This window comes from Leptodactylus fuscus, chromosome 2, assembly GCF_031893055.1.
Source record: "Leptodactylus fuscus isolate aLepFus1 chromosome 2, aLepFus1.hap2, whole genome shotgun sequence".
Lineage (NCBI taxonomy): Eukaryota > Metazoa > Chordata > Amphibia > Anura > Leptodactylidae > Leptodactylus > Leptodactylus fuscus.
In genome coordinates, this window is record NC_134266.1 from 248,191,854 (window position 1) to 248,218,628 (window position 26,775).

The 26,775-nt window shown below is 42.4% G+C and overlaps 1 protein-coding gene across 3 annotated transcripts in view; it reads left to right on the forward strand.

Annotated features, from left to right (window-relative positions):
- Window positions 1–26,775, forward strand: part of FRY (FRY microtubule binding protein) — a 203,376-nt gene that overhangs the window by 98,429 nt on the left and 78,172 nt on the right. For all 3 annotated transcript variants that reach the window (XM_075265973.1, XM_075265972.1, XM_075265974.1), the window contains exons 21-31: window positions 123–382; window positions 3,916–4,105; window positions 4,326–4,450; window positions 5,252–5,309; window positions 7,337–7,428; window positions 7,516–7,688; window positions 9,066–9,226; window positions 9,693–9,803; window positions 10,006–10,160; window positions 18,473–18,572; window positions 20,503–20,674. In XM_075265973.1, coding sequence (XP_075122074.1) covers window positions 123–382; window positions 3,916–4,105; window positions 4,326–4,450; window positions 5,252–5,309; window positions 7,337–7,428; window positions 7,516–7,688; window positions 9,066–9,226; window positions 9,693–9,803; window positions 10,006–10,160; window positions 18,473–18,572; window positions 20,503–20,674 — 1,597 coding nt within the window. The remainder of the gene's footprint in view (window positions 1–122; window positions 383–3,915; window positions 4,106–4,325; window positions 4,451–5,251; window positions 5,310–7,336; window positions 7,429–7,515; window positions 7,689–9,065; window positions 9,227–9,692; window positions 9,804–10,005; window positions 10,161–18,472; window positions 18,573–20,502; window positions 20,675–26,775) is intronic.

The window sequence follows — 26,775 nt, forward strand, 5'->3', positions numbered from 1 at the left end:
CATGTTATAAGACCTCCTAAACAGCAATACAAGTATTATATGTGTATGTTATAGATAATGGTTGCTGTGTATTGCCCAACCTATTGTGAGTTTTCTGACTATAACATTTGCTTTGTTACTAGGCTGCCCTACCGTTTACTCACAACGTGGACCTACAATGGCTGGTGGAGTGGAATGCCGTCCTTGTCAACAGCCATTACGATGTAAAAAGTCCTTCTCATGTCTGGATATTTGCACAGTCTGTGAAGGACCCATGGGTTCTTTGCCTCTTTACATTTCTTAGGCAAGAAAACCTACCAAAACATTGCCCTACAGCCCTCAGCTATGCATGGCCCTACGCTTTCACAAGACTTCAACTGCTTATGCCACTGGTGGACCCCAAGTAAGTAGAACATAGCACTATATTTCTTAGCAAACTTTATTAAAACCATGAAAGTAATGGAAGCAGTTACTGCCGTAATAATAAGATTTTTTTTAGTAAGAGTATGTCATTGTACTGTATAATATCATCCCACACTGCGATAAAGACAAGAACTGTAGCTTTGATAATTCACAAATTAGATGTAAGTGATCAAGGCAGCCCATGTCTGTTTCCTGGAAGCGTAAACTGCCTCAAACAATTGCATACTTATTTTCCCCAAAATAGTATCCTACAGGTAAGTAGCCATGGGGCCCATAGGTGAACCCTGAATGTGTCCCCACTCTACCATGACCTCAAACAGCAAGCCTAGGCTTTTAAAAGTGGATAATTATTTTGGTCTCCTTTACACATAGAAGTTATGTACAGAGCGATGTCCCAGTATAGGGATAAAACACATAGTGATGTCACTTTATAGGGATAATGCGCATTGTAATTTCCCAGTACAAAAATAAAACACACAGTGATGTCACCGTATAGGGATAATACACAGTGATGTCACCATATAGGGATAATACACAGTGATGTCACCATATAGGGATAATACACAGTGATGTCACCATATAGGGATAATACACAGTGATGTCACCATATAGGGATAATATATAGTGATGTTACCATATAGTGATAATACAGTGATGTCACTGTATAGGGATAATACACATATAGGGATAATGAACACAGTAATGTCACCGTACAAGGATAATGAACACGGTAATGTCGTCATATATTGATAATACACAGTGATGTCACGGTATAGGGATACTATATAGTGATGTTACCATATAGGGATAATACACAGTGATGTCACTGAATAGGGATAATGAACACAGTAATGTCACCGTATAGGGATAATACACAGTAATATCACCATATACGGATAATGCACAGTAATATCACCATATAGGGATGATACACAGTAATATCACCATATAGGAATAATACACAGTATTGTCACCATATAGGGATAATGAACACATTAATGTCACAGTACAGGGATAATGCAAGCACTTAAAAAAGTTTACTATGTACACTGCGACATCACAGCATATGAAGAAAGTAATTCTAGTGATGTGACATGCAGGCATTATTATGTTCCAGTAAAATAATAGAGGCTCATTCAGTTTTTCACATTCTCTTTATCCATAGTTATCATTAATGTCTAGGTAGAAATGGCCCTCTTAGGTTTTGGGCCCCATAGAAGCTGCTACCCTAGTAGTCAAAACCAGTCCTAAAGCAATTCTTTGCCCTCTAATGATAGTTTGGCCTTGAGCTGAAGTTCTATCAGATTGGTTGCGGTAGTATTTGTCCTAGTAATGTGTATGAGGACCAAAAGACTCAAACCATATCTATTTTGATAATCAGATTTTACAAAAAAAAAAAGTATATGCTTGCCCAATTATTCTATGCTGATAGAGACATGTGTAGATTAGGTTAAAGGTCTTCCTTGGAGCACAAAAACAACACAAATGTTATACCTCCATCTGTAGCCAATTGTAAATGTGCCATTTCCTTGTATCTGGATTATTACGATACCAGAAGACTTAATTCATTCCGTTGTATTATTACCAAGATAATTTTCTTTGTTGGGCCTCATTAAGCATATTTGTCTTTATTTATAGTTCTCTTCAAGTACTGCTTGTTCTTCAGATCTCCATTAAAAACTGCCACCACGCTGTGAAATGTAATAATTGTTACCACAGCGTTGAGGCGTACTGCAGAGTTAAGAGCCAACTACAAACAAATTACCTTTTATTCTGTACGTTACATACCCAATCCTATAGGAGAATATACTGTCAGTCATGTTGAGGGCCACCCCTAGAATTGGGAAAATTTTTAACAAAGTGAAGCAATTTTAGTAAAAAATGTTGCCTATTAGATTAATATTGTAGGGATCCTCCATTGGTTTCATACAGAGACGTACTGGCTCGGTAAATTGCCAGAAGATCCCCCCCCAAAGACATCAGCTCTGGCCAATGGTCCAGCTAAAGGTAACCTTTCTGCTGGTAGGACTCCAATCCAATACCATTGAAAGTTTTCACCTGTTTTTACTTCTCTAGCGCTAGTTAAAATACCATAAATGTCATGTTTGGTCCTACGCCAAGTCTTTCAGCATTGTTAAACCAAGCCAACTTAGTTGGCTCTTTTCAGTTCCTTGGATTTTTTTGGGAGAAATTATTGCACACCTCCTCTAGAAATTGATTCTAGGATTTCCTTTGGTTTAAAGGAGTATTTGAGCCTGAAGTATCTATCACCTATTCACTAAATGGTTGATAAATGCTAGATCGGTAGTGATCTTGCTGGAGCCATTGAGTCCCTTCCACCAATTGGCAGAATAGGGAAATCCCATCAATGTTGGTTGTTTGCTCCCTTTGGAGGAGGTGTAATGGAAGGGATGGTCTCTGATCTCAGCATCATCCAGTCTGTCTGGGATGACATGAAGGCAACAAAGTCAATGCACCAAGCTGATCTTGTAGAGTATTTGGATGGTGTCTATTAAGTAGGTCCCAAGTTAAGGTGGCTACTCAATTGGTGAAACCAGGTGTTGACAGCAGCAGTTCTTCAAAAAACCCAAGACTGAGAAGTGAAATTACCTAAAGTGTGACCAGTAGGAACTCCTTATATGATAAGGGTGAACCCAGAAAAAACTGTGTTTTGAAAACGTGCCTTCAATAAAGGATTGCATCTGAATACATCAGATCAAGCGCAGTTTTTCCTGGGTTCACCATTATCATATAAGGAGTTCCTGCTGGTCACACTTTATGGGATGACATGAAGAGACAGAAGGATTGGAGCAAGCCTACATCCACAGAAGGTCTGTGCTTGGTTCTCTAAGCCTGGGATCACATCTGCGTCCCGGCCTCCGTTATGCAGGTTTCCGTTTCCTGCCCAAAACTGGGCAGGAGACGGAAACCTGCAGTCAGTTTCCAAACCCATTCATTTGAATGAGTTTGAAAAGTGTCCTCCCGTGAGTGCTGGTGAGCGTTTTGTGCTCTCCGCAGTGAAACCGATTTTTATTTTTTATTTTTTTAACCGGACACAAAGTCGGACATGCAGGACTTTGTGTCCGGTTTTAAAAAAACGGTTTCACCACCGAGAGCACAAAACGCAGGACACTCACTGTCTGTCGGGTTTCCGTCTTCTGTCTGCAGAAGATGGAAACCCGTCAGAACAGAGACTGGGCGCAGATGTGAACGAGCCGTAAGATGGCAGGAACAACCTTCCTGCCAAGTTCCTTCAACAACTGACTGCACGTGTACCAAGAAGAATTGGTGGAAGGCAAAGGTCACACCAAATATTGATGGGATTTAAATTTCTCTTTTCTTAAATCACTTAATTTTGTTAATTGACAAAAATAAACTATTACTATTGTAAACTGTTTTTTAAAGTATTTTTTCTGCACCTTCCTACAATGTTTGCTCAGAGCACTGTATATGTGTGAAATTTAGTAATAATTTTCTTTAGGAATTAATCTGGCTTCTTTATTCTACTTTCAGTAGCCCAATTAATGCAAAGAAAACCAGTACGGCCAGCAGTGGGGACAATTATGTTACGCTATGGAGGAACTATCTTATTTTATGTTTTGGAGTGGCAAGACCAAGTATTATGAGTCCTGGTCACTTACGCGCTTCTACTCCTGAGATCATGGCAACGACTCCTGATGGCTCAGTCAGCTACGATAACAAGGTAAGGTGGATCTTGATGTACAATAAGAACAGCAGTCCTTTGCTGGGTCCACTGGAAAAGGATTTTCCAAAAATTTTACATTGAAAAGGCAATGCTTTGTATAAAGTTGCCTTGCCCTAGGCCCAGAGCCACATGGCACACATGAAAGCCCCAGTTGGGTATAACTATACAGTGGATGAGCCTTCAAGTGAAATTAAGGAGGTCTTTTTCTCTTTCCTAGATCATTGGAACTCCTTCGATAAGCGTCCTCCTCAAGCAGCTAGTTCCTTTGATGAGACTGGAGAGCATAGAGATCACCGAGTCCCTTGTTCTGGGTTTTGGGAGAACAAACGCTTTGGTCTTCAGGTAGGATGGATGTGTAGACTCTACATGGTACATTTTATCTAGTACATCTTGGCCATACATTTTAATCTGGTTTGCAGATCTGCCGATAAATCTGGTTTTGCAGTTGAGTGGGCTCTTAGGCAGAGCTGTGTACATGAAGCTGGTATTGGGGGCACATGGTGTCCCTCTGGCATCGTTTGCATGTCAATGTAGGGTCCTTTGGCAAATCTGACTTTTTCTGTTGCAGACTAATATTGTGGGAGGATCGGAAAGCTAAAAAAACAGAATGGCCTTGACTTCCTAATTCCAGCAACCAAGTAGCTGCCAATTAGAGACTCTAATTACAGAAAAATAATCCATAATGGCCGTGCCCTTTTCCACTGTAAATTTTATTAATCCACAGTTTCTTTGCTTCATTAGCGAGCCAAATTTCTGTCATTTCCAAGGCCAATAATAATCACTGACTCTCCAATTATATAAAAACCTGGCTGAGATACACAGAGCTTAGACTCTTAGGGCGCCTGGTAATTAGTAATGTTTTTGTTCACTTAATTAGAGGCACGATATAGGGTTAAAAACACATTAATGCTTCTTTTGTTTTTCAAAAACAGCACCGCACCTCAAAGGTGGAGTCTGATACAGACTCTTAGTTTCATCGACGTGAATGGGGCAGAGCTGCAATACCACAAGCAGCCGATGGACTAGGGTGGCACTGTTTCTGGAAAATGGTCTTGCATAACCTAGTAGTATTTGGAATCCAGTTTATAAAAGTAGTTGCCTGTGCTGTTTTTTGGTTAAAATGGGCAACTACCTCTTTTACAGGGAATTGGTGGAAGAACTTCATCCTCTAATGAAAGAAGCCTTGGAACGGCGGCCAGAGGTGAGTATAGAAACCAATATAATGATCATATGCACTGCCAGCTACGTGATATATGCCTTCCTTATAGCTTCCATAGCAGTGTTTGAAATGAGCCATATGTAAAAAGCAGATCTAGAAAAAATTCAGGAATGGTGGCCGTGAAACTCGGATCTCTTTTCTAGCAGTTAGGAAGGGCAAGAAAGCCTGAGATAGCAGGACATGTTTGATAGATGGCGCAGCGTAGAGCTGCTTTAGCTGTAACCTTGTACCTATTCCCTAGCTGTGTATATACAACCAATAGTATATCCCACCCACGTTTACCGAGTTTACATGGAAAACATTTTGCAAGTACTAGTCACATCCTAAAGCGAGTCTGTCACTAGAAACCAATATATCAGCCAAGCCCCACAGATAGATAGGTTACCATCATCTGGAGCAAAGAAGGTGTTGCCATTGTTCCAAATAGACCAGGAGCAACACTTTCATTGCTCCAAATACTCATTTGCATATTGACCAAAACTGGTATTTTAACCAAAAAGGAAGCGATTCACAAGGGGAACAGGTCACTTGAATCAATCTACTGTATCTGCAGGTCTCAGTTGATATGATGGATTCTGGTGACACTCTATTGACAGTGTGTGGAAATTGATTGTGTCCTGGAGGAGTAAAAGGGTGCCCGAACCGAATACCTGCTAGCCAGGGTACATCATAACAAGTCTCATCCACTCACTATAGGGCTTGCAGTGGTTGCAGCAGTCGGGGGACCTCATTTTTCTTCTTTAATATCCTTTCTGATTTCTTTTGATGGCTGGCACTCTGTACATTATAAATTTATTACCCCTGCCCTCTAGTGCACTGGAGTGAGAAGATTTGATACACAGCCTTGCTGTATCAGAAATGAGAAAGTTAACTCCTTAATAGCAAAAATAGTAGTTGGACAGCAGTATATAGGCAAGCAAGGTTACGGTGGAGAAGGCAGTGGCACAAAACTGGATATGATTACTATGTGGGGGGCACTGACAGGCAATGGAGATCATAGAAAGCTTGCGTGCACAGGCCATATTGTGAGCAAGTCTTCATGACTGTCTGGGCCCAAAAATAGAAGAAAGGGACATGTAAATGCTGTTAAAATGTACAAATGGGACACAGCTGATGGTTTTGAGTAAGTTGCATAGGGGGACCTAAATTGAGCTTTTGGACCAGGACCCATGTTATTTTTTGTTACTCTCCTGCCTATAGTGGCATTTGGTGCATGTGCAAGAAGTAGCTGGGGCAGTACACATTGCTTCACTGCATGTGTCTGATGTAGTTTGTGACTGTATACCAGGCCTGTGGGACATCAATCAGGCAAGGAGGGGGCACCTCTGGAAAGTGGCTCCACCCCGTTGACTTAAGCTGGGTTCACATTTGTGCCAAAATTTTTTCTCTCTGCCTCTTTTCAGCGGCTTTTGTGACAAGGTCCTGCATAGTGAACAGCTGGCCGACCCCATTATAGGTTTAGTGGTCTGACTCTCCATCGTTCAGGCCCCCCGATGGAGACCAAGACGCTAGTGTGAACCAAGCATTACAAAGCCAAACCAGAAAGCAAGTGGAAAAACATTGGGAACCTTGTAAAAACCTGGATAAAAGATTGTTGGTAACTTGGGGCCCTAATTCCTCATACGAGGTTCCCTGTAAGGCTATATGTCAGGACAGTGATCCCCTTACCAGCTTTTTATGATCTAGAGATATAATAATGCATAATCACAGGGCCACATGGTGGCTGAGTGGTTAGCACTGCAGCCATGCAGCACTGGAGTCCTGGTGTTCAAATCCCACCAAGGGCAAAAAACCATCTGCAAGGAGTTTGTATGTTCTCCCCGTGTTTGCATGGAATTCCATCCCATATTCCAAAGACATACTGATAGGGAAAAATGTACATTGTGAGCTCTATGTGGGGATCACAGTCTACATTTAAAAAAATAAAAAAAATAATGCATATTCACAAGCCAGTGCACTTGACAGTTTTGCATACATGAAGATGTTACGAGTTCTCGTTTACCTGGCAGAACAAGAAGCGGAGAGAGCGGCGAGATCTGCTGAGGTTGCAGCTGCTGAGGATATTTGAGTTACTGGCGGACGCTGGAGTTATCAGTGATAAGTAAGTTGGGTGGTCTTATCCTAAATCTATGCGAATTCTCTTTCTGCTGTATATAATTGGAGTTTTTTTTTTTTTTTTTTTTTATAGTACTAATGGAGCCTTAGAAAGAGACACTTTAGCTCTTGGGGCTTTGTTTTTGGAGTATGTGGACCTCACACGGATGCTTCTGGAAGCTGAAAATGACAAGGAACTTGAAATTCTTAAAGACATTAGAGCTCACTTCAGTGCCATGATTGCCAATCTGATCCAGTGTGTGCCAGGTACGGTTGTGAATTGTATTAGTTTATTTTGTGTTTTCTTTCAGGCTACCGGATACCGTTTTTTTGCCCAATTTGAGTTAAAGGGGAAGTCCATAATCACATACAATTTTTTTTGTTATTCAAGTGCATCGCAAATTAAATACAAAATAACTGTGCAAATAATATTAAAATGCTGTATATTTTTGTGTCTACAGGTTCTATACAGACCTATATGTGTCCATAGTAACAGACTACAAACAAAAAAACTTTCATAGTCTGATCCTCCAATCATACTCCCTGACATTTCTCTACGTTTAGCAAATATATAGATTTCTATAAATATATAGATAGATAAAATATATAGACAGAGGTATGACTGCAGGATCAGACCACAAAGCGTTTGTTTGTTGTCTGTTACTACCGCCATAGCAGCGGAGGCAGCTGCCACAGGGCCTGGGACATTAGGGGCCCGGTGACAGCCGTTACCGCTGCTATCATTATACTCGGGGGTCTTTGCAGACCCCCGAGTATAATGATAGGCGGACCGGGAGAGGTAAGGGAACGTAACAAACACAGTTACTTACCTCTCCATGATCCTGCCAAGCCTCATTCCTTCTTGTCTGACGTCTCTGACGTCACATGAACCCGGCCTGTTTCCCGGGTCATGTGACGTCCGACATCATAGAACAAGGACGGCAGCGGAGAAGACAGCGTAGGAGCCGGGCGACAGGTAAGAAACAGTATTTTTATATGTTTTTAATCTCCCAGGTATCCGATTATTATACTCTGGGGTCTGAAAAGACCCCAGAGTATAATAATTGTTTATGGGTGTCCACTATGGACTATAATACTGTGTGCAGGGACCACTATGGGGGATAATACTGTGTACAGGGGCCACTATGGGGGATAATACTGTGTGCAGGGGCCACTATGGGACATAATACTGTGTGCAGGGGCCACTATGGGGGATAATACTGTGTACAGGGGCCACTATGGGGGATAATACTGTGTTCAGGGACCACTATGGGGCATAATACTGTGTTCAGGGGCCACTAATGGACATAATACCGTTTGCAGGGCTTACTAAGGGACATAATAGAGTGCGGAGGAGGGGGTCGGTCGAGGTCTTTGGCGTCAGTTGGGGGGGGGGGCCCATGTCAAAAGTTCGCCAAGGGGCCCCGCCATTCCTAGTTACGCCACCGCTCATAGGCCTGTATAGAGCTGTAAGCACAAAACAGAGTAGAACATCTAAAATATTGGCGAGTTGCTGAATTGTTAATTCCATATGCATTGGAACATCAAAACCATTATTTTCCCTTTTGATAAGAGACCCCTGTGTGATATTTATGGACAGCCAAAGACATTGCTAAAATTGTGTGCCTTTTACTTTATTTGTAGTTCACCACCGGAGATTTTTGTTCCCCCAACAAAGTCTGCGGCACCATCTGTTCATCCTGTTTAGCCAGTGGGCCGGACCTTTCAGCATCATGTTCACTCCTCTGGACCGCTACAGTGATCGAAATCATCAGATCACAAGATACCAATACTGTGCCCTGAAGGTGAATCTCCCCTTTAAATGTTGTTTCTAATACTAAAGTATTTATTTTAGGTTTCTTGGTGGCATCAGAACCAGACTAGAGAGAGTTTTGTCTCACATGTCCCATTGAATGTATTTGGAGCTGGAGTCGGAAAGTTACAAAAGAGAGAGATGACTAATTTTAAATTATATTATACAATTTTCACTATTGTACAATTGTTAGACACACGGCTTGTTGCATATTCAAGCACATTCTGTCAACCTGGTGTCAGTCTGCATATAGTTGTAGATAGATCTGCACAGTCTTCCTATTCATACACTGTGTGCATCAGAGAAGCAGGTAGGGAATCAGTGCTCCACAGGGGAGCATATAACTAAACACTGACAGGCTTACTAGAATTCATGTGTAAAGTGCGTTTGCCACACGGTCCCTTGGATTCAGTATAACAGTCTAACAGACATGCTTTGTTTTATTTTCCTGTATCCAGGCTATGTCCGCTGTACTTTGCTGCGGTCCAGTTTTTGACAATGTGGGCTTGTCTCCAGATGGATATCTTTACAAATGGTTGGACAACATCTTGGCTTGTCAGGACATGAGGGTAAGCAATGACTCGATCGTACATGAGTAATGGTAAAAATGTTGTGTTGTACTGAACACAAAAGATAATTGTTAAAATGATCTCAGTATATGAATATACAGTTTTTATCTCATCTCCTGGGACGTTTGCGGTATTTTTTTATGGATTATGGTGCAATCGCTGAAATAATTCACTGACGATTTCCCCTTTGTTACATCTCTAGGTTCACCAGCTCGGCTGTGAAGTGGTCGTGTTGTTGCTGGAACTTAATCCGGACCAAATTAATCTTTTTAACTGGGCCATTGATCGCTGCTACACAGGATCCTATCAGCTGGCGTCAGGGTGTTTCAAGGCTATTGCAACGGTTTGCGGAAACAGGTATTACATGATTTATATTATGTAATATTATATTATACAACCACAAAGTAAATTCCATAAATAGGTATAACCATCTGTAGATGTGCAAAAGCCCTAGATGTTGAGTTATCATGTGGTGTGTCCGTCAGATATTGTCCACAAGCTTCCAGGTTCATCCCAGAAGATAAGTTGGCCATAGAGATTATATTAATGTGGGCTTAACCCCCTGGTTTCGGCAGGACCGGCAAACTGTCTATGTATGGGGGTGCCAAAACTTCATCAAGTGGCAAATATCAGGGGAAGAGGCTTCAAGGATGTTATATTTCAACATGCCCAATCCTTCGTGCTCAGCATAGATGGCCTCTGTCAGTAGGTTATTCCAGTCCACCGATCACAACCCATGCATGCTTGGAGGAGTCAAGCAGAGAATAGTTTGCTGAAAGATCTCTAAAGTATTTGGCCAACTTTTGTTCAGTTTATGTGCACTTAATGTATGTGGAATCTTAGCTATGCCTTTTCTCGAGGGCCAAAGTTCTGCTGTATCTAATGCTATCCAAATGAACCCTGTTCGTACCCCGAATACATACCAGCCCCATCCCCACCTACACCCTTGTAAAGTATGTCTGAGATATTTATGATATGTCAACCTCCATATACAGTAGCAACGATATATATTCTTTTGTGCTTGAACCTAACTCTATATTAGGTACAATAACTCACGAGCCAGGAGTGTCAGCTGAGATATTGTGATAGGCGTGTTAGATCTATGCAGAGAGACTCATGGGGCAGATGTGCTATTGAGTTCTAGTGCAATTTGTGTCAATACAATACAAAGAAGCTTTATTGGCACATCCGAATAGTAATTTGGCATTGCCAAAGCAAGTACAGTGGGTGGAGTTGAGGTAAGGGAGGGGGTGGGGACGGGCATGGAGGGGGTGGGGGGGGCATGGAGTGGGTAAATTTGGTTTGGGGTACAATAGTCCTTGGGGTCTCGTCATTCTCCTCATTTGGTGCACAATGGACATGTGGTGGATATGGGCGGGCGTAGGGTGAGTGGGTGGTTGATTTGGAGTATAATAGTCCTTGGGGTCTCATCTTCCCCTCATTTGGTGGTGGGTGGACACATATTGGGCAGCGATCTCCACAGTGGAACCTGTTCTCCTAGTAGGATGTAGAGTTTTCTCTTCTTGTCTGCTGATGTGAAGTCTGGGTCTCTAATAGGTGGTGCTGAATTTGGACTAGACAGACTCAGGCTGAGTTCACACCAGTGTTGGCTCTCCATACAGGGATTCTGTTCCCCTCTCTGTTTGAAACCGAGTGGAAACCAGGCAAACCTCATTATAGTCTATGGGGTCCGCAGGTTTCCATGTGTAAAAGCTTTTTTAAGCGCATCAGGTTTTCTGTTTGAGGGGTCCCCAAGCGGACAAACCGGAATGCAGATGTGAACCTAGCCTAGAAATGTGAGATTTATCTTCCGGCATCAGTCACTGTGATAAATCTGGTCCAATTTTTTTTAAAAAATCTAATCTTTGCATTGTGTGCAAAGTTCACATGACACATTTTGCAGCTGGACAAGAAATGCAAAATCTGCTGTTGAAATCTTTCTGCCAGTGGCAGAGCGCTTTTCTCCAACCATTCACTAGTGGGAGGGTGGAGTGGAATCCACTTGTAAATTGGGCAGGGTGCTTCTTTTTCTGCTGGTTGGTGGAATAAAGCCTCTGTCTCCCACTGAGATGAAAGGGAGGTGAAATCTTTGTGGCTGATTCCATGAAGACATTAACTAGATCAGGCTCCTGTGAATGGCATACAGTTTTCCTTGTGCGAATTTGTGTCTCCGTTACCCAGATATTCATTTATTTCACAATATGTAAATGAGCAGTCTTGTGTACTGAGGGCGGTGCTGTTGCTCCAAACTACTATGCTCCACATTGCTCTAATATGCTGGCATGAATGTGAGAGGGCAAGGTGAGATTTCAGCTTAACTCCCTGGACCTTTCACTCAAAGAAGGCAGAGGGGAAGAGAATGTACTAGAACAATGTGACGGTGTAGCAGTTTGGAGAAACGGAGGAGCCATTAGTGCTCCATATTGCTCATTTGCATATTCTGAAATAAATGAAAAACTCGACTGAATCTGCTAATTGGCCTCAGCAGTCACATGACTGCTTGTGTGGCTGAGATGTCCGTCACACGTCATCACTGGACCGAGAAGATCAGACTGTGCTGGAAGGCACCAAGGCATCGTGTGGAAAGCTGAGTGTTTGAGGTTTTTTTTTATTATAATCTTTTTTTCTCTGCCTCCAGCTGATTTAAACATAAAATGAGTTGTTCATTTTTGCTTGGTCAACCCCTTTAAGTGAACCTGACTTATCTTAGGCTAGGTTCACACCTGCGCCTAGCTCTGCGTCGTCTGGGTCTCCCGATGGGCCAAAATGACGGTGACCCCCACTGTAAAACAGTGGTTACCCGCAGACCCCATAGATTATAGGCAGTAAAAAGTTATCTGTAAAAGTCGTCAATTTCTGGCGGGTTTTGCAGTGAATGTGAACTTAGCCTAACTGAGTTACTAGTTTAATATCCTTCACCTTGTTCATAGACTCCCTTTAAACTTATAAATAGTGATGAGCGAACACTGTTCGGATCAGCCGTTCCGAACAGCACGCTCCCATAGAAATGAAATGAAGCACCTGGCACGTACACTTTGCCGACGGCCGGTCGCCGTGCCAGGTGCTTCCATTCATTTCTATGGGAGCGTGCTGTTCGGAACGGCTGATCCGATCAGTGTTCGCTCATCTCTACTTATAAAGTATTGGCAAATCTTACCTCGAGAACGTTGACATTTGGACAGATTCGGCTGCATGGAGGCTCGCGATAACTTCCTGTTTTACCTCATTTTAGAAATAAGTTGGTGCAAATTTTGGGTTGGAAACTGCAAGTCCCAGTATGTCCCAGCAGCTCAGACTGGCCAATAGCATAAGGTTTCCCATATAAAGGTGACTCTACGTAACAATACAGACGGTGTTTTATAGAAGTTCTCTGTCTATTCACATTGTATTCGTAACGTAACAGGGTTTATTGTTCCTGAAGTGAGAAATTCACTTAAACGTCCTTTTGAACTTGACCCCTCTGTGTTTCCATCTAGGCCTGTGCAGATGAGGCCGGGCGGATTGTTCTCGAATCGGGTCGGGTTACCATTTGGGAATCTGATTATTTCGATTTCCCAGTGACTGAACATTCCGGAGAGTCACAGGGAAGCCTAATCTGCCTCAGCTGACTTCCTCTTATCACTGGCTCTTACAAGGCAGCTTGTCGAGCTATTAATATGCCCGTGGAATAATATTATTTCACGAGGTAAAAATTCTCATGCGGGCCCAAATAACGTAATCTCAAAAGCCTCAGCAATAAAGTTCCCACAATAAGTCACAAATGTGGCGCATACCGCTGCTAACCGACAGGTGTCCCGATATTGGGTGTATTGGTTGCCTTTCTTTATCCCCCCAGAAGACATTTTTGTTTTCTGTTAAAAGATGGTAAGATTTTCGCCATTACAAGAAGCTCTTGCGTATTGTCACTGTAGGGGAATGTTTACACATGAGAATTTGGAGCTAGGGCGAGTGCTACAGCTTTCTCATTGAATACTAAGCACAGTGCCGCACTTTATGTAGTGGCTGTATTGCAGCTCAGTCCCATTCACTTGAATATGAATCAGCTGCAAACAGGCCATGGGACAAGTGAACGTAATGTCACTGTCGTATGCAGCGTAAGCGATATATGAGCTTTGAGAAGCTGATCCGTGGGTGTTCCAGATATCTGACCCCACACTATTCGGATGTGGATGACCTGATATAAGGAAAGGTCATCAATATTAAGGTCATAGAAAACGCCTTTAAAAACACAAATGCAACATGCCCATTCCTGCTATCGCAAGACCCCATATTAGATGACCAATTTCGCCCCCTCAAAATCATCCGGTTGATGTGTATAGCGACCTTGCTGTGAAATATAAGAGAAATACTATCTTTTTGGTGCATATTTTACTGTGCTATGTACCTTATATACTCGAGTATAAGCCGACCCGAATATAAGCCGAGGCCCCTAATTTTACCACAAAAAACTGGGAAAACTTATTGACTCGAGTATAAGCCAAGGGGGGAAATGCAGCAGCTACTGGAAAATTTCAAAAATTAAAATGGTCGGAATTTTTGGGTGCAGTAGATGCTGGGGAAGGGGAGGGGGTGTTTTGGTTGTCTGTCTGCCCCTTCCCTGAGCTTGAGGACTGAGGGTTTTTTCCCCCCCACTTAGAATTCAGTCTGGCTGAATATAGGGTATCTGCAGTGCTCCTATTAACCCCTTCCCGATGGAACAGAAGCACTGCAGATCCCCTATATTCAGTAGACCGGGCACTGTCAGACACAGGGATACCTAATGTGTATGTGTGTCACAGTCATGTTCTACTTTTATATGTATTCTAGGGAAAGGAGGGATTTACAACTTTTATTTACTTTATTTTTTTATTATATTTTTTTAAAGCTGCTTTTTTTTTTCCATTATTTTATGGGAGATTCTATACATTACTATTGCGACTGTTCATAGACCCCTCCTCCCCAAAAAAAAAAAAAATTTTTTTTTTTTTGCTAGACTCGAGTATAAGCCGAGGGGGGCTTTTTCAGCACAAAAACTGTGCTGAAAAATTCGTCTTATACTCGAGTATATACGGTAATACAGAAAAGTAAGACTATATTCACACTTGAGTGTGAACCTCACGTAAGGCAATACAAGTACCCTTAAAGTACAGTAATAATGCAGTGTATTGTACAGTTTTAATAGACTGTAATTTTGTTGAGCTATGGAAAAGTCTAGAAAAAACTTGTCATAATCATTATTTACCATCATCGGATGCACATGTACTAAATACCAAGATGAACATTAAAGATGAAGAGCTGTAAAGTGAGGTCATCCAATAAAAATGGTCTCTTAACAAGGTGGAGTGCTTGGATGAGGATTAGTAGCATTGTGTCTGTATAGTGTGCACAGACGCCTTATTCTCCTGCAGTTTGTTCATGTACTTCCAGTGTTTTATAGGCTATTGGGTCATACATTCCTTGTTCGCTTTTGGCCTCCTTCTATACTTCTAATGCCAGACCTCCTGGTCACACTAAAGTCTCAAATCCCCAAGAAGCTGGTGACCTTATTTTCCACTGTTGTGTTCGAGGTAACCGGCAAAACAAAATTCTAAGGCCAAAAATTGGAAAAAAAACTTTAAAATGTAAGCTTTGGGGAAAAAAAAAAAGAGAAAATAAGAGAAAAGTGAAATAGATTAGACAAAGAGGAGGAAAGGTGGCCATAGATTTATTTATATGTCGTTTGCTTGATGAATACCGTATATACTCGAGTATAAGCCGAATTTTTCAGCACAGTTTTTTGTGCTGAAAAAGCCCCCCTCGGCTTATACTCGAGTCGAGCAAAAAAAAAAAAATATATATTTTTTTTTAAAAGGGGGGGGGGGGAGGTTTGACCAGCCGCAATAGTAATGTATAGAATCTCCCATAAAATAGTGGGGAAAAAAAAAAAGAAGCTTTAAAAAAATATAATAAAAAAATAAGGTCAATAAAAGTTCTAAATCCCTCCTTTTCCTAGAATACATATAAAAGTAGAAAATGACTGTGAAACACAAACACATTAGGTATCCCTGTGTCTGACAGTGCCCGGTCTACTGAATATAGGGGATCTGCAGTGCTCCTGTTCCATCGGGAAGGGGTTTTATAGGAGCACTGCAGATCCCCTATATTCAGCCAGGCTGAATTCCATGTGGGGGAAAAACCCGGTCCTCAAGCTCAGGGAAGGGGCAGACAGACAACCAAAACACCCCCCTCCCCTTCCCCAGCACCCAAAAACTCCAACAATTTTAATTTTTGAAATTTTCCAGTAGCTGCTGCATTTTCCCCCCCTCAGCTTATACTCGAGTCAATAAGTTCTCCCAGTTTTTTGTGATAAAATTAGGGGCCTCGGCTTATATTTGGGTCGGCTTATACTCGAGTACATACGGTACTCTGTTTTATTCATCAAGATATTTGTATCATGATCCGAATCTCCAGCTTTTATAAATATGGCGTTTTATATATATATATATATATATATATATATATATATATATATATATATATATATATAACTTTAAACAAGGTCCAAGCATCATTTACTGATACATTGAACCAGATCCTCTGCTTAGACATAGGTTTAGTATGTAATATGCTGGCTGCCTAATGCCAGGAGGATACCACATACAGCTGGTAAAATTGAAGGGTCACAATTTATTAATTTATTTTAATGAAAGAGAAAGGAGAGGTTAGGTTTAAAAAAAATTAAATACATAATAATAAAAAAAAAATGACTTCCCTTAGCCATTCTGTGCCTTTAGCTTCTCTTTACTTGGACATGACTTGACCACTGTCCCCAGTCCCCAGCAAACCATGTCCTATGAGGAGCGGCTAAAAGAACTGGGACTGTTTAGTTTGCAGAAGAGAAGGCTGAGGGGAGATTTAATAGCAGTCTACAAATATCTGAAAGGTAGTCACAGTGCAGAGGGATCTACCCTATTCTCATTAGCACAAGGAAGTACAAGAAGCAATGGGATGAAACTAAAGGGAAAGAGATACAGATTAGACATTAGGAAAAACTTTCTGACAGTGAGGGGAGTGAGAGAATGGAATAGGCTGCCACGGGAGGTGGTGGGCGCTCCATCAATGGAAATCTTCAAGCGGAATCTGGATAAACATATAGCTGGGATGATTTAGGAAAACCTGCACTCGCAGGGGGTTGGACCCGATGGCCCTTGAGGTCCCTTCCAACTCTACCATAAGAAAGAAAGTAAGAAAGAAAGAGCCAACGATTGCATGAGTAATATTGTCTTTGTCCCATCAGAAATCTCCAGAAGTGGTGGGGGAACAGTGGTGCCTGTAGAATTTTTATTTTTCTTAAAGGGGTGGTGTCAGGGAAAAAAAAAAGTATTCATCTTCTGTCTTAGGATAAGAGGATAAATAGGTGATTGATGGTCTGACAGCAGAGACCCCCACCCAACCTGAGAATGGGGGAGGGGGGTCTCCCTATTCTGAATTTAACCTGACATTAGCCAGACTAAATATAAGCATCCCTGTGCAGGATGGGACACATCCGCTCTCCCACTTACTTCAATGGCAGAACCAGACATGACAAAAATACAACACATTCAAAATGGGGGACACCCAATGATTTTAGGATTAGTGGGGTCTCAGCAGTCATACCCCCACCGATCAACTATAGATAATCTGTTTCTAAACTCCATCTTGTGGCAGCTGCAAATAGATGGCAAATTAATCTTCTGACCGGGCATTTTCCCAAATGGTGCTGTGGAGTCGGAGTGAGAACCAGATTTGGGTAATTTATAGTGAGAATAAAGTGAGTGACTCCAACTCCAGCTTCAACATATAACGATTATTATACAATTATTAATATGGTATCATTAATTAGACGTATAGCTTGTTACATACTTTCATTCATAGTAATTCAGTCCTATGGCTGTCAGCCATATACATAGCTAGAGTCGGAGTCAGTGGTTTGGCCTACCGACTCCATAGCTCTAGTTACAGTACTACTATGTCCACGTATTATCAGTCTACCCATGCACACAAAATCCAGTCATCTTATGGGGTCCTCCTGACTGTCAAATGAGATGAAAATGAGGATTGGACATGTTGAATTTCACGTTGCCCAATCCTTTTCACTGCCAAGTGATCAGCCACTGTAAGGAGTGTCTGCAAGTGTCATGATGAGGAATGGCGCATTGTCCAAGGCACTATGGCCCAAAGCAATGTGACCCATGATTTACAGAAGTTGGCAAATAACTTTGTGGAAAAATGCTGGTTCCTAAAATGTCTCTGTTTATCTACTAACTCGTATTTTGTGCATGTCTCTGGGTATAGCAAATAATGGCAGCCAAGACTGTTTTCAGCTTGGAAGACTTCCCTGCTAGAAGTCCAGATTCATTTACTCTGTTGATGCCAAATTTCGAGGATTCTTCAGATTTTTTATGTTTTTGTTGTCTGTTGCTGGGCTGCCCGAGTTTATACTGCAGAAATCCGTCTTATTGGAAAGAAAAAAAAAAAGGGATTATGGGATTCTAAGGAAGATTAATGGGCGTCTTCCAAGGACAAGCTAAAGTGTCACTGGACCAAAGTAACATTATACTGTGGGCTTGTCGGTGATGTTATATTAGGACTTATCACATTTGGCCACAGTTTTTTTTTTTTTTTTTTTTTTTTTTAATTTTTCCTAAAAATTTGCCTTTGTCTTTCTTTAGGAATTATCCTTTCGACATTGTGACTTTACTCAACCTGGTTCTGTTCAAAGCATCTGATACTAACCGTGAAATCTACGAAATATCAGTACAGCTAATGCAGGTAAGTACAGAAAGTCTCTAAATTTAGTCAACACACCCACTACCGATTTTTCTGATGGTAAGGCAGATGTCACTGGCCAGAAAATCTTTGGTTATTGCCAAACCACATGAACATGTTAGAAAATTTCTCTATTCAATATTGAACATTATCAATTATGTTAAGAAATTGGCCTATAACAATGGGGTGTTGTAGAAGCAGACTCTACGACCGCTATAGGGCCACCATTACAGTGAGGGTTCCCTGGTTGTTCCATCACTTTTTGGTTTCAGGTAGCAAAATCTTGTATAGGACTCCTTTTCCAGAGGAACGTCACAAATAGGGGATGGGGATAGGCCCAAGAATATTGGAAAGGGTATTGAAGGGAATTCAAACTCCAGGTCCTACCAATTTAATATTTACTCAAGCCCTGAAACATCTGGCACCTGTCAAGACCTATACCCCCCAAGATCCTTAAGGTGCTCTGTGGTATAACCAACATTTTAGTAGTTTCTTTGTCCTGTAAATTGTGTGGTGGGGTCTGTATGGATCAGACTTATCAGATTTGGGGAATGTGATATGTAAATCTCTTCTGTGGGACTGAACAAGATAGTCTGAACTTTGGTCCCATACACATCAATGACGTGTGTGCCCATGACCTTGTCAATGGTGCATCAGTTGTTCTCCTTTTGGTAGGTGCTAACTAGAGATGAGCGAATGGTGTTCGATCGAATTGGTATTCGATCGAATATCAGGCTGTTCGAGATATTCGATTCCAATCGAATACCACGCGGAAAACGCACTAAAAATTCGTATCCCCTCCCAACTTCCCTGGCGCTTTTTTTGCACCAATAACTGTGCAGGGGAGGTGAGATAGGAAGTAGGAAAACTTAGGCATCGAAAAAAAATCAGAAAAAGTAATTGGCTGGCTAAATCAGGTGACCTCCACTTTATACAAATGGTGGATTTCAGATTCGGTTCATATGTGACTGTGAGACAGGGATGGATGTACAGGCAGGGTTAGCTTGGAATTAGCTTTATTTAGGTAGGAATGTTACTCACACAGCTCTTTGGGGTTCTATCTCGTGGCAGCCCATTATATGCTAGTCGGGATCTCATAGGAATGCATTGACCAGCGTTGATTGGCCGGTCCACAGCAGTCTCCATTGTGGTCCGATCTCAGGTATAGCAGAGTTGATACAGATCCAAACACTAAAGGGCTTGTTCCAAATCCTGGACAAGCCCTTTAGTGTTACCCTTCACATGGCGTAAGCAAGCCGCTCATTTAGACACATATACACGTGTCTGAGCGCGGCGATTCAAAACAGAACCCATTGATTTCAATGGGAAGCGCGCGTATATCGGCATATACGCGTGCTTCCCGTTCAAATCAATGGGCTCTGCTTTGAAGCGCCGCGCTCGGACACGTGTATATGTGTCTAAATGAGCGGCGCTCTTATGCTGTGTGAAGGGGCCCTATTATATGGCTGATTGGGGAATGTATGCCACTGTAGCACTATAATGTGCCCTGTTCACACTTGTAGTAAAATATGCTTCTGTATCATGCTGTTAAGAATATGAAATATACCCAAGCAATGTTAAGTTGGCCCGGTTGTTAGCACTGTTGCTTTGCAGCGCTGGGGTCCTGGGTTTGAATCCCGCCAAGGCCAACATCTGCATAGCATTTGTATGGGTTTCCTCCCACATGCCATAAATATGCTGATGGTTATATAGGCTTCCCATAAACTATCTGACCTTTGTGTATGTTGGGGATGAGCGCCTGTGTTCCTCTGTGCTTTGAGTCCCTTGTGTTTGTCATTGTGTGTTTTTGACTTTTTGATGAACTTCAGGCAATCTGAGAGAAAGCAAGTTCACCTCTGCTACACCTGTATGCACTCTATAAGGGTCTACAAATTGCTTATACTCTGTCATGTCATCTTTATTTGTCCTGCAGGTCCTTGAGGGAAAGCTGTTCGTATACTCGAAGAAAGTAGCGGAGCAGAAGCCTGGAAGTATCCTGTATGGCACACATGGGGTTTTGCCGCCATTGTATAGTGTTTCACTAATCCGGTTATCCAATGAGCTGGCCCGGATGTATCCTGAGCTCACTCTGCCCTTGTTCTCAGGTAATATTTCATTTGGATTGAGCTGCAAGCAAATAGACTCATGTTTGTGTGATCCAAAAAGAGCAGAAAGAAATTTCTTTTATCTGTCGAAGGAGAGCTGGGAGACCCCCATAGACATTAGATGGTCAGACAGTCCTTCGGATTTGGCCAACAGGGATCTAATAGGGGAGCATGTATCGCCATCTGATGAAGAAAGCAATTTTTGTGCTATAGTTTAGACCTGTGGCAACACTGGAGTCCAGTCCAACCAGGGCCATTATCTGCATGCAGTTTGGATGTCGGCCCTCCGTTTTTGTGGGTTTCCTCAGACAAACATGGCTGCAGCCTCTTTGCACAGCTGAACGACAATCTGGCCTGCTGTCGAGCTCCACAACACTCCATATAAACAATTCACAGATGAGGATAGGAAGTGCACAGCCCGGGTTACCCCCTGACCCTCTTCTTGCAGCTGCTGAGAATGGAGAGAGCCGCACATGCACGGCCATCTCTATATCCTCAGCAGCTGCAAGACGGGGGTCAGGTCATCTTGAGATAGATATGGGTCATCTGGGGATTTGCTTCTATTACACTTTTATGACAAATCCTGTTTACATCACTATGTAAGTTGGATAGATACAGGGCACCCTACATACTACTGGAGTCTCTAGCTTATTACAGCAGGACACTGTTCTGGGCTACAAGTTTTGGATGGTGCTGTGATACATGGAGCAGTCTGCAGGGTCGTAACTGGGCATTTCTTCACCAAGGGCAAAGATAACCCCTCAGTTACCTGCAACTAGAGCTTAAGTAAATATATCCCCCCCCCCCTACAGAATATCAGGTAACATATATAGCACTATACCAAATACATTCATAGTACTGCCATACTGCACACACACAGTACCGTAAACAGCAGTGCTATGTGGTATACACACAAATATATTGCTTACACACATCACACTCATGTATACACATTACAGATATATATATATATATATATATATATATATATATATATATATATATATATATATGCATTAAACCAAAATTTGACCGGTGCAAAAATATGGGCACCTCAACAGAAAAGTGACATTAATATTTAGTACATCCTCCTTTTGCAAAGATAACAGCCTCTAGTCGCTTCCTGTAGCTTTTAATCAGTTCCTGGATCCTGGATGAAGGTATTTTGGACCATTTCTTTCTACAAAACAATTCAAGTTCAGTTAAGTTTGATGGTCGCCGAACATGGACAGCCCGCTCTCAAATGATCTGAAAACAAAGATTGTTCAACATAGTTGTTCAGGGGAAGGATACAAAACGTTGTCTAAGAGATTTAACCTGTCAGTTTCCACTGTGAGGAACATAGTAAGGAAATGGAAGACCACAGGGACAGTTCTTGTTAAGCCCAGAAGTGGCAGGCCAAGAAAAATATCAGAAAGGCAGAGAAGAAGAATGGTGAGAACAGTCAAGGACAATCCACAGACCACCTCCAAAGAGCTGCAGCATCATCTTGCTGCAGATGGTGTCACTGTGCATCGGTCAACTATACAGCGCACTTTGCACAAATAGAAGCTGTATGGGAGAGTGATGAGAAAGAAGCCGTTTCTGCAAGCACGCCACAAATAGAGTTGCCTGAGGTATGAAAAAGCACATTTGGACAAGGCAGCTTCATTTTGGAAACAAAAATTGAGTTGTTTGGTTATAAAAAAAGGCGTTATGCATGGCGTCCAAAAAGAAACAGCATTCCAAGAAAAACACATGCTACCCACTGTAAAATTTGGTGGAGGTTCCATCATGCTTTGGGGCTGTGTGGCCAATGCTGGCATCGGGAATCTTGTTAAAGTTGAGGGTCGCATGGATTCCACTCAGTATCAGCAGATTCTTGAGAATAATGTTCAAGAATCAGTGACGAAGTTGAAGTTACGCCGGGGATGGATATTTCAGCAAGACAATGATCCAAAACACCGCTCCAAATCCTCAGGCATTCATGCAGAGGAACAATTACAATGTTCTGGAATGGCCATCCCAGTCCCCAGACCTGAATATCATTGAACATCTGTGGGATGATTTGAAGCGGGCTGTCCATGCTCGGCGACCATCTAACTTAACTGAACTTGAATTGTTTGTCCAAAATACCTTTATCCAGGATCCAGGAACTGATTAAAAGCTACAGGAAGCGACTAGAGGCTGTTATCTTTGCAAAAGGAGGATCTACTAAATATTAATGTCACTTTTCTGTTGAGGTGCCCATACTTTTGCACCGGTCAAATTTTGGTTTAATGCATATTGCGCATTTTCTGTTAGTACAATAAACCTCATTTCAATCCTGAAATATTACTGTGTCCATCAGTTATTAGATATATCAAACTGAAATGGCTGTTGCAAATACCAAAATATTTAGAACTAAAAATGATTAAGATTAATAGGGGTGCCCAAACTTTTTCATAGGACTGTATATATATATATATATATATATATATATATATATATATATATATATATATATATATATACATATTAACAGACACATGACACACATCACATATACATTACACATCCAATTTTTTTTTTACACCCGCATATTTAACACATAAAGTTACTATCCACGCTAAAGAGCTCCTTCCCCTCCCTCTTCAGTCCCCAACACACACCCACATAACTGATGCCTGGATTAAAGGGTTTTTCCCATCTCAGTGTATCAGCCGTCTGCTTGCAGTGCCCGCTTCTCACTTTCTGTATTTCTCCCACTTCCTCCCCCTCCCCTGCTGAGGACACACAATCCTTCTGCAGATCAGATAATATGCAGATGCTTGTACAGAATGGACTCAATGTTATCTATGTGTTTACATAGAGAGATAACAGACCAGGCTTTATCAGAAAACTGCAATTAGCTGAACGAATTGTCCTGCTAGCACTGAGACATCACTTGTCCCATCTCTCAGGTCCATGGTTATATATGCTGTGTAAACAACGGGAGGAATAAGGTCACATAGCAGGCAAACAAAGCAGAATTTCTAAAGCAATATATTTAGGAAAAGTTTTCAATTTACATAAGTTACCCGTATAGATAGGATGCTTGAGATGGGACAACCCCTTTAAGTTACAACAGCCAGTATGAAGTATTGGCTGCTGTAACTTAAATGAATAGGAGTTTAAAGACAAGATCTGGAGCAGACCACATCCTGAACCCCACTTCACATCCCTACCTAAACTGTGCATGGGGTAAGTGTCCCACCTGCTTCTCCAGCTACAATACTGTAATCTGTCAGTATATGCTTGGAGTTGTAGTGTCTGGAAAACAATAGGTTGATGTAGAGAAGACCAGGTCAGAAAAGTTTTGTGTTCTTTACCAATAAGCAGCCAGTTGTCAGATGTTTGGTGGTTAATTATTCTAAAAAAAATCCTTGTATCTCATCCTTGTGCGGTATATTACAATTACTATATGGAGTAACATACGTTTTACTACTTTTTTTTATAATTGGGATCCATATAGGCGCCGCATGTCCTAGCACCACTTTGCTGGCGTACATGCCGTCCTCTGGAAGTAACTTTTTTTTTCATGTAAATGTTTAAAATTAGAGATGAGCGAACACTAAAATGTTCGAGGTTCGAAATTCGATTCGAACAGCCGCTCACTGTTCGAGTGTTCGAATGGGTTTCGAACCCCATTATAGTCTATGGGGAACATAAACTCGTTAAGGGGGAAACCCAAATTCGTGTCTGGAGGGTCACCAAGTCCACTATGACACCCCAGGAAATGATACCAACACCCTGGAATGACACTGGGACAGCAGGGGAAGCATGTCTGGGGGCATAAAAGTCACTTTATTTCATGGAAATCCCTGTCAGTTTGCGATTTTCGCAAGCTAACTTTTCCCCATAGAAATGCATTGGCCAGTGCTGATTGGCCAGAGTACGGAACTCGACCAATCAGCGCTGGCTCTGCTGGAGGAGGCGGAGTCTAAGATAGCTCCACACCAGTCTCCATTCAGGTCCGACCTTAGACTCCGCCTCCTCCGGCAGAGCCAGCGCTGATTGGCCGAAGGCTGGCCAATGCATTCCTATGCGAATGCAGACTTAGCAGTGCTGAGTCAGTTTTGCTCAACTACACATCTGATGCACACTCGGCACTGCTACATCAGATGTAGCAATCTGATGTAGCAGAGCCGAGGGTGCACTAGAACCCCTGTGCAAACTCAGTTCACGCTAATAGAATGCATTGGCCAGCGCTGATTGGCCAATGCATTCTATTAGCCCGATGAAGTAGAGCTGAATGTGTGTGCTAAGCACACACATTCAGCACTGCTTCATCAAGCCAATACAATGCATTAGCCAGTGCTGATTGGCCAGAGTACGGAATTCGGCCAATCAGCGCTGGCTCTGCTGGAGGAGGCGGAGTCTAAGATCGCTCCACACCAGTCTCCATTCAGGTCCGACCTTAGACTCCGCCTCCTCCGGCAGAGCCAGCGCTGATTGGCCGAAGGCTGGCCAATGCATTCCTATGCGAATGCAGACTTAGCAGTGCTGAGTCAGTTTTGCTCAACTACACATCTGATGCACACTCGGCACTGCTACATCAGATGTAGAAATCTGATGTAGCAGAGCCGAGGGTGCACTAGAACCCCTGTGCAAACTCAGTTCACGCTAATAGAATGCATTGGCCAGCGCTGATTGGCCAATGCATTCTATTAGCCCGATGAAGTAGAGCTGAATGTGTGTGCTAAGCACACACATTCAGCACTGCTTCATCAAGCCAATACAATGCATTAGCCAGTGCTGATTGGCCAGAGTACGGAATTCGGCCAATCAGCGCTGGCTCTGCCGGAGGAGGCGGAGTCTAAGGTCGGACCTGAATGGAGACTGGTGTGGAGCGATCTTAGACTCCGCCTCCTCCAGCAGAGCCAGCGCTGATTGGTCGAGTTCCGTACTCTGGCCAATCAGCGCTGGCCAATGCATTCTATTAGCCCGATGAAGTAGAGCTGAATGTGTGTGCTTAGCACACACATTCAGCTCTACTTCATCAGGCTAATAGAATACATTGGCCAATCAGCGCTGGCCAATGCATTCTATTAGCTTGATGAAGCAGAGTGTGCACAAGGGTTCAAGCGCACCCTCGGCTCTGATGTAGCAGAGCTGAGGGTGCACAAGGGTTCAAGTGCACCCTCGGCTCTCCTACATCAGAGCCGAGGGTGCGCTTGAACCCTTGTGCAGCCTCGGCTCTGCTACATCAGAGCCGAGGGTGCGCTTGAACCCTTGTGCACACTCTGCTTCATCAAGCTAATAGAATGCATTGGCCAGCACTGATTGGCCAGAGTACGGAATTCGGCCAATCAGCGCTGGCCAATGCATCCCTATGGGAAAAAGTTTATCTCACAAAAATCACAATTACACACCCGATAGAGCCCCAAAAAGTTATTTTTAATAACATTCCCCCCTAAATAAAGGTTATCCCTAGCTATCCCTGCCTGTACAGCTATCCCTGTCTCATAGTCACAAAGTTCACATTCTCATATGACCCGGATTTGAAATCCACTATTCGTCTAAAATGGAGGTCACCTGATTTCGGCAGCCAATGACTTTTTCCAATTTTTTTCAATGCCCCCAGTGTCGTAGTTCCTGTCCCACCTCCCCTGCGCTGTTATTGGTGCAAAAAAGGCGCCAGGGAAGGTGGGAGGGGAATCGAATTTTGGCGCACTTTACCACGTGGTGTTCGATTCGATTCGAACATGGCGAACACCCTGATATCCGATCGAACATGTGTTCGATAGAACACTGTTCGCTCATCTCTATTTAAAATGATTCTGACTTCCAGTAAAGGCGGCTTTCATTGCCTCATAATGAGAGGATTGTAAAAGAGCCAAATGATATGGGCTATTTAGATCTTCTTGGAATACTGGCTAAACGCTGAGCCTTTCAGAATATAGCATTCCTTGTAAACATCCTTTGCTCAGTTTCCCTGAGTGCTTAAGTTAAGTCTGAACAAGTATAGTCATGGTACAATTTACTGTCTACAACCGTGTTACGAACTGTAAATGGAGATTTTGTAAGCGTGTTTGCTTACCGCACAGTAATGCAATGCTTTACTGACTTAAAGGATACCGGAGTATTCATGAAGAGTGAAA